The 12,844-nt window shown below is 37.7% G+C and overlaps 1 protein-coding gene across 5 annotated transcripts in view; it reads left to right on the top strand.

Moving 5' to 3' along the window:
- SHPRH (SNF2 histone linker PHD RING helicase) overlaps positions 1 to 12,844 on the top strand; it is an 87,604-nt gene that overhangs the window by 27,344 nt on the left and 47,416 nt on the right. For all 5 annotated transcript variants that reach the window (XR_016038451.1, XM_055432910.2, XM_055432906.2 and 2 more), the window contains 5 exons: positions 2,126 to 2,289; positions 2,405 to 2,661; positions 4,140 to 4,261; positions 9,553 to 9,641; positions 11,321 to 11,413. Coding sequence is in view for 4 of the 5 variants with exons in the window: in XM_055432910.2 (XP_055288885.2) it covers positions 2,126 to 2,289; positions 2,405 to 2,661; positions 4,140 to 4,261; positions 9,553 to 9,641; positions 11,321 to 11,413 (725 nt within the window). In the remaining variant the exon portion in view is untranslated. The remainder of the gene's footprint in view (positions 1 to 2,125; positions 2,290 to 2,404; positions 2,662 to 4,139; positions 4,262 to 9,552; positions 9,642 to 11,320; positions 11,414 to 12,844) is intronic.

The following is a 12,844-nucleotide window of genomic DNA, read 5'->3' as shown; positions in this document are numbered from 1 at the left end:
GATATTTCTCCCAGCAATCTTGATTCCAGCTTGTGCTTCATCCAGTCCAGCGTTTCTCATAATGTACTCTGCATAGAAGTTAAATAAGCAGGGTGACAAAATACAGCCTTGACATACTCCTTCTCCTATTTGGAACCAGTCTGTTGTTCCATGTCCAGTTCTAACTATTGCTTCTTGACCTGCATACAGGTTTCTCAAGAGGCAGGTCAGGTGGTCTGGTATTCCCATCTCTTTCAGAATTTTCCACAGTTTATTGTGATCCACACAGTCAAAGGCTTTGGCATAGTCAATGAAGCAGAAATAGATGTTTTCCTGGAACTCCCTTGCTTTCTTCATGATCCAGCGGATGTTGGCAATTTGATCTCTGGTGCCTCTGCCTTTTCTAAATCCAGCTTGAACATTTGGAAGTTCACAGTTCACATATTGCTGAAGCCTGGCTTGGAGAATTTTGAGCGTTACTTTACTAGCGTGTGAGATGAATACGATTGTGCGGTAGTTTGAGCATTCTTTGGCATTGCCTTTCTTTGGGATTGGAATGAAAACTGACCTTTTCCAGTCCTGTGGCCACTGCTGAGTTTTCCAAATTTGCTGGCATATTGAGTGCAGCTCTTTCACAGCATCATCTTTCAAGATTTGAAATAGCTCAACTGGAATTCCATCACCTCCACTAGCTTTGTTCATAGTGATACTTCCTCAGGCCCACTTGACTTCACATTCCAGGATGTCTGACTCTAGGTGAGTGATCACACCATCGTGACTATCTTGGTCGTGAAGATCTTTTTTGTACAGTTCTTCTGTGTATTCTTGCCACCTCTTCTTAATATCTTCTGCTTCTGTTAGGTCCATACCATTTCTGTCCTTTATTGAGCCCATCTTTGCATGAAATGTTCCCTTGGAATCTCTAATTTTCTTGAAGAGGTCTCTTGTTTTTCCTATTCTGTTGTTTTCCTCTATTTCTTTGCATTGATCACTGAGGAAGGCTTTCTTATCTCTCCTTGTTATTCTTTGGAACTCTGCATTCAGATGCTTATATCTTTCCTTTTCTCCTTTACCTTTCGCTTCTCTTCTTTTCACAGCTATTTGTAAGGCCTCCTCAGACAGCCATTTCGCTTTTTTGCATTTCTTTTCCATGGGGATGGTCTTGGTCCCTGTCTCCTGTACAATGTCACGAACCTCCGTCCAGAGTTCATCAGGCACTCTATCAATCAGATCTAGTCCCTTAAATCTATTTCTCACTTCCACTGTATAATCATAAGGGATTTGATTTAGGTCATCCCTGAATGGTCTAGTGGTTTTCCCTACTTTCTTTAATTTCCGTCTGAATTTGGCAATAAGGGGTTCATGATCTGAGCCACAGTCCGCTCCCAGTCTTGTTTTGGCTGACTGTATAGAGCTTCTCCATCTTTGGCTGCAAATAATATAATCAATCTGATTTCGGTTTTGGCCATCTGGTGTGTAAATTCTTCTCTTGTGTTGTTGGATGAGGGTGTTTGCTATGACCAGTGCATTCCCTTGGCAAAACTCTGTTAGCCTTTGCCTTGCTTCATTCAGTACTCCAAGGCCAAATTTGCCTGTTACTCCAGGTGCTTTTTGACTTCCTACTTTTGCATTCCAGTCCTATATAATGAAAAGGACATCTTTTTTGGGTGTTAGTTCTAAAAGGTCTTGCAGGTCTTCACAGAACCATTCAGCTTCAGCTTCTTCCGCTGACTTACTATGTTATATTTGCAAGTAGAAGTCTCATTTGTTTTCTTTTTGTATTAGACCAGGGTTTCTCCACCTTAGCCCCGTGAACATTTTGAGTCAGATAATTCATTTTTATTAGGGGTTGTTCTGGGTATTTTGGATATTGAGCTTTTCCACTCCTGATGCTGGTAATTTTCTTGAAGTTGTGACACCCACAATTGTCTCCAGTCATTGCCAAATGTCCCTAGTGGGCAAAATCACACCCTTCCATCCCAGTTAATAGCCACTCTGCTAGATTGATAGAGGTAAATCAGATTTGATGATTTATTAATTAACAACATTTGTTTTTGCTCCATGGTAAAGTGAAAAATTTTAAGTCAAACCATCCTAAGTCAGAGACTATCTGTATTCTCATCATGCTGTTTTTCTTTCTTTTCAGATCTTTTCGGGTTAGTGGTATTTCTTGGTGTTGAACCTTACTGTGTCAGACACTGGTGGGTTCGACTTCTCTATCGTCCTTATTGCAAGAAGAATCCTCTTTTCCTCTACAGCTTTATTGCCAAGATAATGTGGAGGTCTGCGAAGAAAGATGTGATTGACCAAGTCAGTAGGATAAGTATTCATTGATTAAGGGTATTAGGAAAAAACTTAAGAAGAAGCAGAGTTGGGGTGAAATGTTAAATTTCCAGATTACTTTTTTTTTTTCCTCCTCTGTTAGATTCAGATACCCCCTCAGACAGAAGAAACGCACTGGCTTCACTTCTCTCCAGTGGAAAGACATTTCTATCACCGTCAACATGAGGTGTGCTGCCAGGATGCAGTGGTAAAACTCAGGAAGATTTCTGACTGGGCTTTGAAGCTCAGCAGCCTGGACAGAAGGACTGTCACCTCCATCCTGTATCCATTGCTGAGGCTCCGACAGGCCTGCTGCCACCCACAGGCAGTTCGTGGAGAGTTCTTGCCACTCCAAAAAAGGTTTTATTATCAGTTTTCTTAGACTGTAAGAGATAATAGAGTAGTAATCGACAGTACTGCGGGGAGGAAATGGCAACCCACTCCCGTATTCTTGCCTAGAGAATCCCGTGAACAGAGGAGCCTGGTGGGCTGCTGTCCATAGGGTCGCACAGAGTCGACACGACTGAAGCAACTTAGAATGCACGCATGCATAGACAGTATTAAAGCAATCAGCTTCCTAGCCCACAGTTTCATTCAGAGTCTTAGAACTGAGTTGTCATCTGTTTTTAGCAGTGTAGTGATTTTTCTTCAATATGGAACCCCATTTGTGAAAGAGAACCACATCAAAATTATTTGCATGGTTTTGAACATTTTTTTAGGACTGTTGAAGGGTTTTGTTGTTTTTTGATTTTTTGTTTGTTTATTTGTCTTCTGCTGCACTCCAGATGTGAAACGCTTTTGTTCATTTTGCATTATATTTTTTGGTTCTGACATCAGGGAATTAGGTGAATTAGATTCCTATTAAATATTTTCTTTATAATTATACTAGCTATATTCTTTGATTATTCCTTTCAATATTCTGTTGTCCCAAAAACTTTGTTTGTTCATCAAACTGTGATAGAAACTAGCCTTTTTTTTTTTTTTAAGCACTTGATATTAAAAAGATATCCTTTCAGGTGCTATAAGAAATATAAAGAGCAATTTGACTCTTATCCTTGCTTTTGAGCAGTTTGTAGATGACCTGAGGCAATGACAAAGATTAGTGAAAGTGTGAAGTGAAAGTGTTAGTTGCAAAGTCGAGTCTGACTCTGCAACCCCATGGACTGCCTGATAGGCTCCTCTGTCCTTGGGATCCTCCAGGCAAGAATACTGGAGTGGGTTGCCATTCTCTTCTCCAGGGGATCTTCCTGTCACAGGGATCAAACCCAGGTCTCCTGCACTGTAGTCAGATTCTTTACCATCTGAGCCATCAGACAAAGTTTATAGATCTCTATAATGTAAAGAAAACACTGTGTATTTCACAGAAGGTATATATGAATTGCTGTGGGGCTCCCTGGTAGCTCAGACAGTAAAGAATTTGCCTACAATGCAGGAGACCTGCCTTCAGTCCCTGGGTTGGGAAGATACCCTGGAGAATGGAATGAATGCCCACTCCAGTATTCTTGCCTGGAGAAGTCCATGGAGAGAGGAGCCTGGCAGGCTATAGCCCTTGGGGTTGCAAGAGTCAAGACACGACTGAGCCACTTCACCACCACAACCACCACTTTGCACTTTAGGGAGATTTTTCTAGTTTTGCTCTTCACTGACTGAAATGAGACAAAGTATGAAAGGATCAAAAGAAAGCTTGCTAGAATAGTAATCTGATAATGATGAAAATGGAGGTAAACAGATATCAAGGATCACAAAGACTCTATAACTGATACTCTTGATCTTATGTAATATTATTTTCTCACTTGGAATCTTCTTTCTAGTTCTGAACAACCTGCCTTTTCTTTTAGCACCATGACAATGGAGGAACTGCTGACATCCCTGCAGAAGAAGTGTGGCACTGAATGTGAAGAGGCGCATCGGCAGCTAGTCTGTGCCCTCAATGGCTTAGCAGGCATCCACATCATTAAAGGTAGAAGGTGATGCTTTGTTATCTTCGATTCTTCTGAATACTTAATGAGGAAGATTAGTTATCATGTAAATCAAAATCTCCCCAGAAAGACACTTTCACACAGTATTAATCATAATTTAAATAGGTCCAACTTAATGGAGAGCAGTTATACAGAACATTTCCAAAAAAGAAAGTTTGAATATGCTTTCACCAAACATTTCCACTTTTAGAAGTATTTTTGTGTGAACAGTCGAAACAACCAAAATAGTGAACAACTGAAACAACCAAAATGCCTAGAAATAGAATGGTTAAATTGTGACACGTTCAAGTGAATGTTGCTCATTGACTTACAAAGCAATATCATTTGTAAGTTCAATCTCCCAACAAATATTCGAGTATTTGCTGTGTGCTGGTTATGATTTAGGTACTAAAAATAATGTAAAATAAGTGTCAATCTAGCCTCATATCTGAAAAATTATCATTTTTCTATAAGCATTTTATAGTATATGTTATACTACATACATATATTTATACTATATACATATATATTATACTAATATACATATATGTGTATATATATTGTTTTATCCTCATGATTGCCCAATAGTTTAGTCATTACCATCCCTATTTTATTTGAGAAAATGTGTTCAGAAGACTTGGTTGCTTTCTCAAAATTACAGGTAAAAAGTGACAAAGAATTTGCCCTGAATCTCTTGATTTCACATCAGATATTTAATTTTTTTATTATACTGTGTCCTCTTCTTTATCAAATAGGCATTTGTAAACCTCAGTATTACACTATATAGTAGGTTGCAACTCACCATCAAAAATTTCTGATGTTGAGTGATATGTCACTTGTAAATGATCACAATAATAAATTTCAGATTTCCCAACTTGATTATGAACTGCATTTCTCATTTTATTCTGTGTTGTTATGACTCAGAAGTTTAGACAGTAAATGAATTTCTTCACTTGGACTTTTTTCTAGTCTCCTTGTCAGACTTGTCTCTCTTCCTCTGCTGTGAAATTATGCACAATATGGGAATTAGGGGGAGGGTTATTCATCTGATCATTGTCCAAACACTGTAGCACTCTAACAAGATCAGCATGTGACTGGCTCCTCTGTGGCAAAATACCATGCTATGATGTAGCAGGAGGGGCATCACTGCTCTTTTCAGGTAGTTTCCACTGCCTTCTCACCGTAGTTATTTGCTGTGGCTAGAAAATATTGCTGATTGTTAAGAAGAATTCCTGTTAGAAAGTCCATTAATAAATGGTATGTCTATTCTCATTTAGTTGTAATTATAAACTTAACTGTGGGGGATTAACTGCTTTTAGTTTCTGGTTTAATTCATAGTAGTGTATTAAACAATATACATTTTTTAAAGTAACATTACATATTTAACTTACATAATTTAAACTCTTCTAATATTAGAGACCAGATAATAAAGAGATGACTTCTAAATGAAATCTAAAATTAATATCAAACTCTAAAGGGATTTGATATTACATGCTAATATACATATATATGATATACAGTATATATTTTAAGGTCCTCACTGATTATGGTGTTAAAAACATGATGTTATTTCAATTTTGTATACTATATACATGAAATATGTGTGTGTGTGTGTGTGTATCTGCACACACATATATATAATATAGAAGTGTTTTAGGTTCAGTTTTCTGAGAAAGAAAACTTTTTTCCTGATTATCACATACATTTTTCATTTCTACATGTTTTTTTGGAAAAAATTAGTTTGGCAGTATCAAACCAGTACAGTTTGTCTAGTTGTTAATATGTTTAGTGCCATCAAGTGGCAAAGAATGGGTATTTCCATATTTGACTTATATTTGCATAGCTTATTAAATATGGATATTTTTATGTCTTTCCTAAACATAAAAATATATTTTTTTTTCACTATAAAAAAATCTTTATTTTTTTTTTGCTAAGCAGTGAAAACAGATATTATAATGAATAGCTCAGTTTTATCTGCTTTTATTATAGTCTAGTAATTGTACCTTCTTTAAAAGGTATGATAATTATGAAGAGAAAATTGTTAAATGAATTATTCTTTATAAATGACAGTATAAATATTAATAGAATCCATATGTCTTTCGAAAAGCTAAAGAGAGCTCATTGTATGAAGATAATTGTGTTACTCCTACATTATAATGCAACTTTATTATTGTGAAAGTAATCTGCTTTATAAAAATGAATAGAGGTTAGATGACTTGTCAAGTACTGTGAAAATGTGTGCTTTAGAAAGCTTTATATTAAATAACTGGTAGAACTAGATATAAACCAGTGGTATAAAAGCAAATGTTTTGTGCAACAATATGAATGTACTTAATGCTGTTGGTTCAGACGGTAAAGTGTACTTCCCTGGTGGCTCAGACGGTAAAGCGGCTGTCTACAATGCAGGAGACCTGGGTTCGAGCCCTGGGTTGGGAAGATCCCCTGGAGAAGGAAATGGCACTCCACTCCAGTACTATTGCCTAGAAAATCCCATGGACAGAGAAGCGTAGTAGGCTACAGTATATGGGGTCGCAAAGAGTCGGACATGACTGAGCGACTTCACTTTCACTTTTCAATGCTGTTGGACTACACTCTTAAAAATGGTTGAAATGGTAAATTTTATTTTATGTAGACTTTACCACAATAAAATACACGTATATGGAATCAGCTTTAACAGAGAGAGTGTGTTTGTTAGTCACTTAGTCGTGTCCAACTCTTTGCAGCCCCGTAGACTGTTCTTCTGTCCATGGAATTCTCCAGGCAGGAATACTAGGGTGGGTTGCCATTCCCTTCTCCAGGGGATCTTCCTGACTCAGGGATCGAACCCAGGTCTTCCGCATTGCAGACAGATTCTTTACCGTCTGAACCACCAGGCACATATATATATATGGAGTATTCATTATGGCCATGAGCAAAATTCTAAATCCATGATATTAATGAAACTTGTTTAAAGTTTAAAATAAGCCAGTAGGATAAAAGCTTTTTCCTCAGCAAACTGAAACTAGAACATCTCTTTATCTTTTTCTCCCTTATGTTTCATGATTTTGCCACTGTTAGATTTTCATTTTAATTGTATGTATAAATTATTGGTTTCAAGTTTTTCCCCAGGCAGCAAATAAGATAGGTTCCTTTATTCAGAGCCATTAAAAATGTTTCACCTCTCCTTCGCTGAAGTCTAATGAAACTTTCTGAAAGAATCAGGTAGTAAATATTTTAGGCTTCGTGAGCCGTAAGATTTGTGACAACTATTCAGCTGTTGTAATACAAAAGCAGCCACAGACAGTATGTAAAGTCCACATGACTGAGTTCCACTAAAACTTGATTCATGGACCCTGAGATTTAATATCATGTAATTTTAATATGTCACAAAATAGTATTATCTTAGTTTTTATTTCTCTATTAAAAATGTAAAAAAATTCTTAGTGTGTAGACCCTACAAATATACAGTCAGATGAGACCCATGGGCCATAGCTTGTCAGCTTGTGCGTTAATACTTTTTTATGACTTTATTTGTATGAGCTACTTTTTCAGTTCAGTTCAGTTCAATCACTCAGTCGTGTCCGACTCTCCGCGACCCCATGAATCACAGCACGCCAGGCCTCCCTGTCCATCACCAACTCCCAGAGTTCACTGAAACTCATGTCCACAGAATCGGTGATGCCATCCAGCCATCTCATTCTCTGTCGTCCCCTTCTCCTCCCGCCCCCAACCTTTCCCAGCATCAGAGTCTTTTCCAGTGAGTCAACTCGTCGCATGAGGTGGCCAAAGTATTGCAGTTTCAGCTTTAGCATCAGTCCTTCCAATGAACACCCAGGATTGATCTCCTCTAGAATGGACTGGTTGGATCTCCTTGCAGTACAAGAGACTCTCAAGAGTCTTCTCCAACACCACAGTTCAAAAGCATCAATTCTTCGGCTATCAGCTTTCTTCACAGTCCAACTCTCACATCCATACATGACCACAGGAAAAACCATAGCCTTGACTAGACGGACCTTTGTGGGCAAAGTAATGTCTCTGCTTTCTAATATACTATCAAGGTTGGTCATAACTTTCCTTCCAAGGAGTAAGCGTCTTTTAATTTCATGGCTGCAGTCAGCATCTGCAGTGATTTTGGAGCCCCAAAAAATAAAGTCTGACACTGTTTCCACTGTTTTTCCATCTATTTCCACTGTTTTTCCATCTATTTCCCATGAAGTGATGGGACCAGATGCCATGATCTTTGTTTTCTGAATGTTGAGCTTCAAGCCAACCTTTTCACTCTCCTCTTTCACTTTCATCAAGAGGCTTTTGAGTTCCTCTTCACTTTCTGCCATAAGTGTAGTGTCATCTGCATATCTGAGGTTATTGATATTTCTCCCAGCAATCTTGATTCCAGCTTGTGCTTCTTCCAGCCCAGCGTTCCTCATGATGTACTCTGCATATAAGTTAAATAAGCAAGGTGACAATATACAGCCTTGATGTACTCCTTTTCCTATTTGGAACCAGTCTGTTGTTCCATGTACAGTTCTGACTTTTGCTTCCTGACCTGCATACAGGTTTCTCAAGAGGCAGGTCAGGTGGTCTGGTATTCCCATCTCTTTCAGAATTTTCCACAGTTTATTGTGATCCACACAGTCAAAGGCTTTGGCATAGTCAATGAAGCAGAAATAGATGTTTTTCTGGAACTCTCCTGCTTTCTCCATGATCCAGCAGATGTTGGCAATTTGATCTCTTTTTTAGGTATAACAAAAAAAAGCATAAATCTCTTAGACTAGCTGTGAATTATATAACCAGAAATAGAATTTTAAATTTTTGAAATGTGATTATAAGCTATAAATCATTTTGGCCTAATACCAACAGAAACAATACCTATCAAGGAGAGTGCATTATTTTTCTGAGAAGTACATGTGCATTGGTCATAATGTTTTGAATATTTGTTCATAAACACATGTAAGTACCCTAAATTTGTCCTTAATTTCAAACATCCTAATGACTATTGCTTGGAAGTCATTAACTTCAACAAGAAGAAAACATTAGTTTAAAATTTAATCCAGAGTTTGTTTTTTAGCATAATTTTAAAACATTGTATTTGATTGGTGTTCTATTTCTGTGGAATTTTAATCCCCAAGAAAGGGTGCTATCATCAACTTTTTTTCCTGGGGCAGTCATATTAATACCAACTCAAATTCCTTTTCGTAAAAAATAAATTGGGGAGTTCTAATCAATGCTATATTTTTACAGTAGGTGTTTTTAGATAACTTTGAGAGCTAAATACGTGATTTTCTTATTCTTTAAAAATATTTTGATTATCCAGGTGAGTATGCTTTGGCAGCAGAACTATACAGAGAAGTGTTGCGTTCATCTGAGGAACACAAGGAAAAACTCAAAACAGATTCACTGCAAGTAAGTAAAACTAAACAGTTTCAAACTATTTGATCTTTATAAAATAAATTTTCTGAATATTTAAGAGGACGAAAGGTAACAAGTGGAGTGAGTCACAGTCACTGGGGATAAAGCTTAGAATTCATGTTCTCTTAACAAGCACCCAGGATGTCTTTGTGTATAGACCCAAAAGTTTGAGAATCACTAATATTCTGTCTACTTAGGCCAGTATTGGCCTCAAGGCTAACTAGATAAACCTAACCTACATTAGAAAAGCAGCTCAAAACGTTCGTATTTCAAAGAATGGCATCAGTTTTATCACTTTTGCGTATTTACATCAGCATATTTATTTACATGATATTTAGCAAAAAAAGAAAGTGAGTTACACTCTGCAGTGGAACTAAGTAATAATAATACTTATCCAATGGTCTTCTAATTTAGTTTTTGGAGGTCTTTTAGGGAGATTTGGATATTTGAATTGTAACACTTAAGTGTGAAATATCCTCTTCTTGATTCTATCAGTGGATCATATAGATAAGACTCTCTAGCTAAACAGTAAATAAGGTCCCTTTTATGAATCCTGGTAAGTTTAGGCTTGAGTCCCAGGTGAGGCTTCTTTTTTACTGTTCAGAACCTAGACTTTGGAATCTCATGTTCACCTGTGTCTGAGCAGGTGTTAGGAGGAGTGTATGGGGGAGGGCGAAGAGGAGAGAAAATTAAATACTAGTATCCTTACATTATGTATGCATGGATGAGGATTACAGAAGGTTTTGGACCTTAAGCAAATGTGTTTACCTTATGAGAGAAGGAGAAAGTGCAAAGATACTGAGCTCCTGAATAAAGGAAACAAAAGTGAACAGGTAAGTCCAGTGTGCCTGAGTTCAAGGGTGAAGAGTAAACCATCAGTCAGCCTGGTTCTTGCTTTGAGTCACAGTAACTTAGCCTGCTGACCAAGCATAACCCACCGAATGTCTAACTCTGTCCAGTCAAATTAGCCAGTCTGCTCTGTTGGGATAAAATGTGTAAGGGAACACAGAGAGATAAGTGTTCCTCCCAGTCCATTCCACCAGCTTGTGCAGAATGCAGCAGAAGCCTCAGTCCAATCACAGACCCAGTATCACAGTGAGATGTCTGGCTTATATTAATGTTTAATACAGAGATTTAAGATGGAGTTTTCTGCTTTATTCTGCACTGTCTTCACCTCCAGCCCCTCCTCTTTTCAGCCCTTAAATTCAACAGATCCAGGTCACAGCCCTGTTCTCTTATGTATTTCCTTATCTGTGGTTTTATAATATTATAAATTGGTGGGCTCATCCAGACTCATTTTCCAGCAGAGGAATCAAGTCTATGTAGTCAACCTTTCTGCTTTACTGGACTTACTGGGCTTATTCATACTTCCCCATATAGACAAGTGTATGTATAAGAGAAGTAACCTATATTACATACTCTGTTAAATGCATAGACATGTTTCATAAGACCATATATTTTAACTGAAAATTTACATCATTATGAATTAAGATAATTACAGTAAAACTGACTCTGAAGAAAGTTGGTATTCAAGTTATTTTTAAAGGAAAAGAACTCTGTGATTTGGTCTTAAATGCATTGTTAGTGTTCTGTATGCCTTAGTGATAGTAGATTCTCCCCTTAAGAGTCCGCTGCATTGGCTGTCATAATTGCTGCCTTTTGTGTGTTTGTAGAGACTTCATGCTACCCATAACTTGATGGAATTGTTGACAGCCAAGCACCCAGGGATACCTCCTACTCTGAGAGATGGCAGACTTGAGGAAGAGGTAATTTTTTTTTTTTCATTCTGCCTATAAAAGAATTTTTTCTCAGACTTCATGTTCCGGCTAATTGATACATCCTAGGAAATCAAAAGGTAATCATATTTCCTTGCTGCTTTGATGTTCCAAACTTTGCTGTGGTGATTTTGGGTGTCATAGAATAACAACTTTCCATACTATTTTGTTTCTCTGATAATCTTCTTGCAGCTGTGTGGCAACTACTTGTTATAGACATGGCTGCTGGTAGCCAGCAGCACAGGATGTAAATAAACAGCAAATTAAAGGAAGTCTTGTTGGTTTCATGACAGACCTGCCAAAGGTGTAGTTTAGTAAAAATAAAGTTTTCTACTTTTTCCACCTTTCAATGTATTATTTAAAGCAAGAAATAAGCTCAAATTTTTGCTATAAATTATGTCCTCTCAAAGAAATTCCTTTTGCAATGAATATTGCCTCTCATTAGAAACAGTAATGTAAAATAGTTTGAATATACTTATTATGTCAATTCCCCAGTGAATCTTTGCCTCAGTAACGATCAGAAAGATGGCAAACCTAAAAGCAAAAGAGTAGTAGATGTGTTTAAAAACTACTAAACCTGTAAATGGAGCCTTTATGTAAATTAAGAGGATAAAAAATGAAATTTTTGTAAGTATGTACTTACTTGTAATTGTAAGTAAGTATGTAAGTATTTTGTAAGTATGTATCTGGTATCAACTGTATGAAATTTTCAAGTGAAAAAGTGTATGAAAATTTTCAAGTGAAATTTTATTCCCAGTGCAGGCGCCTAATCTTTATATGTAATCAGTCATTCCATTAAATGCTTTCAGTGACAGGAATCTCTCTGGGAAACAGTCCTATCTATTCAGTTCAGTTCAGTTCAGTTCAGTCGCTCAGTCGTGTCCGACTCTCCGCGACCCCATGAATCACAGCACGCCAGGCCTCCCTGTCCATCACCAACTCCCGGAGTACACTCAAACTCATGTCCACAGAATCGGTGACGCCATCCAGCCATCTCATTCTCTGTCGTCCCCTTCTCCTCCCGCCCCCAACCTTTCCCAGCATCAGAGTCTTTTCCAGTGAGTCAACTCGTCGCATGAGGTGGCCAAAGTATTGCAGTTTCAGCTTTAGCATCAATCCCTCCAATGAACACCCAGGACTGATCTCCTTTAGAATGGACTGGTTGGATCTCCTTGCAGTATAAGGGACTCTCAAGAGTCTTCTCCAACACCACAGTTCAAAAGCATCGATTCTTCGGCGATCAGCCTTCTTCACAGTCCAACTCTCACATCCATACATGACAACAGGAAAAACTATTGCCTTGACTAGACGGACCTTGGTTGGCAAAGTAATGTCTCTGCTTTTTAATATACTATCAAGGTTGGTCATAACTTTCCTTCCAAGGAGCAAGTGTCTTTTAATTTCATGGCTGCAGTCAGCATC

The sequence above is a fragment of the Moschus berezovskii genome, chromosome 10 (genome assembly GCF_049115385.1).
Source record: "Moschus berezovskii isolate FMDL1 chromosome 10, NW_MosBer_1.0, whole genome shotgun sequence".
Classification (NCBI taxonomy): Eukaryota; Metazoa; Chordata; class Mammalia; order Artiodactyla; family Moschidae; genus Moschus; species Moschus berezovskii.
This window is presented reverse-complemented; position numbering and strand designations above follow the sequence as displayed.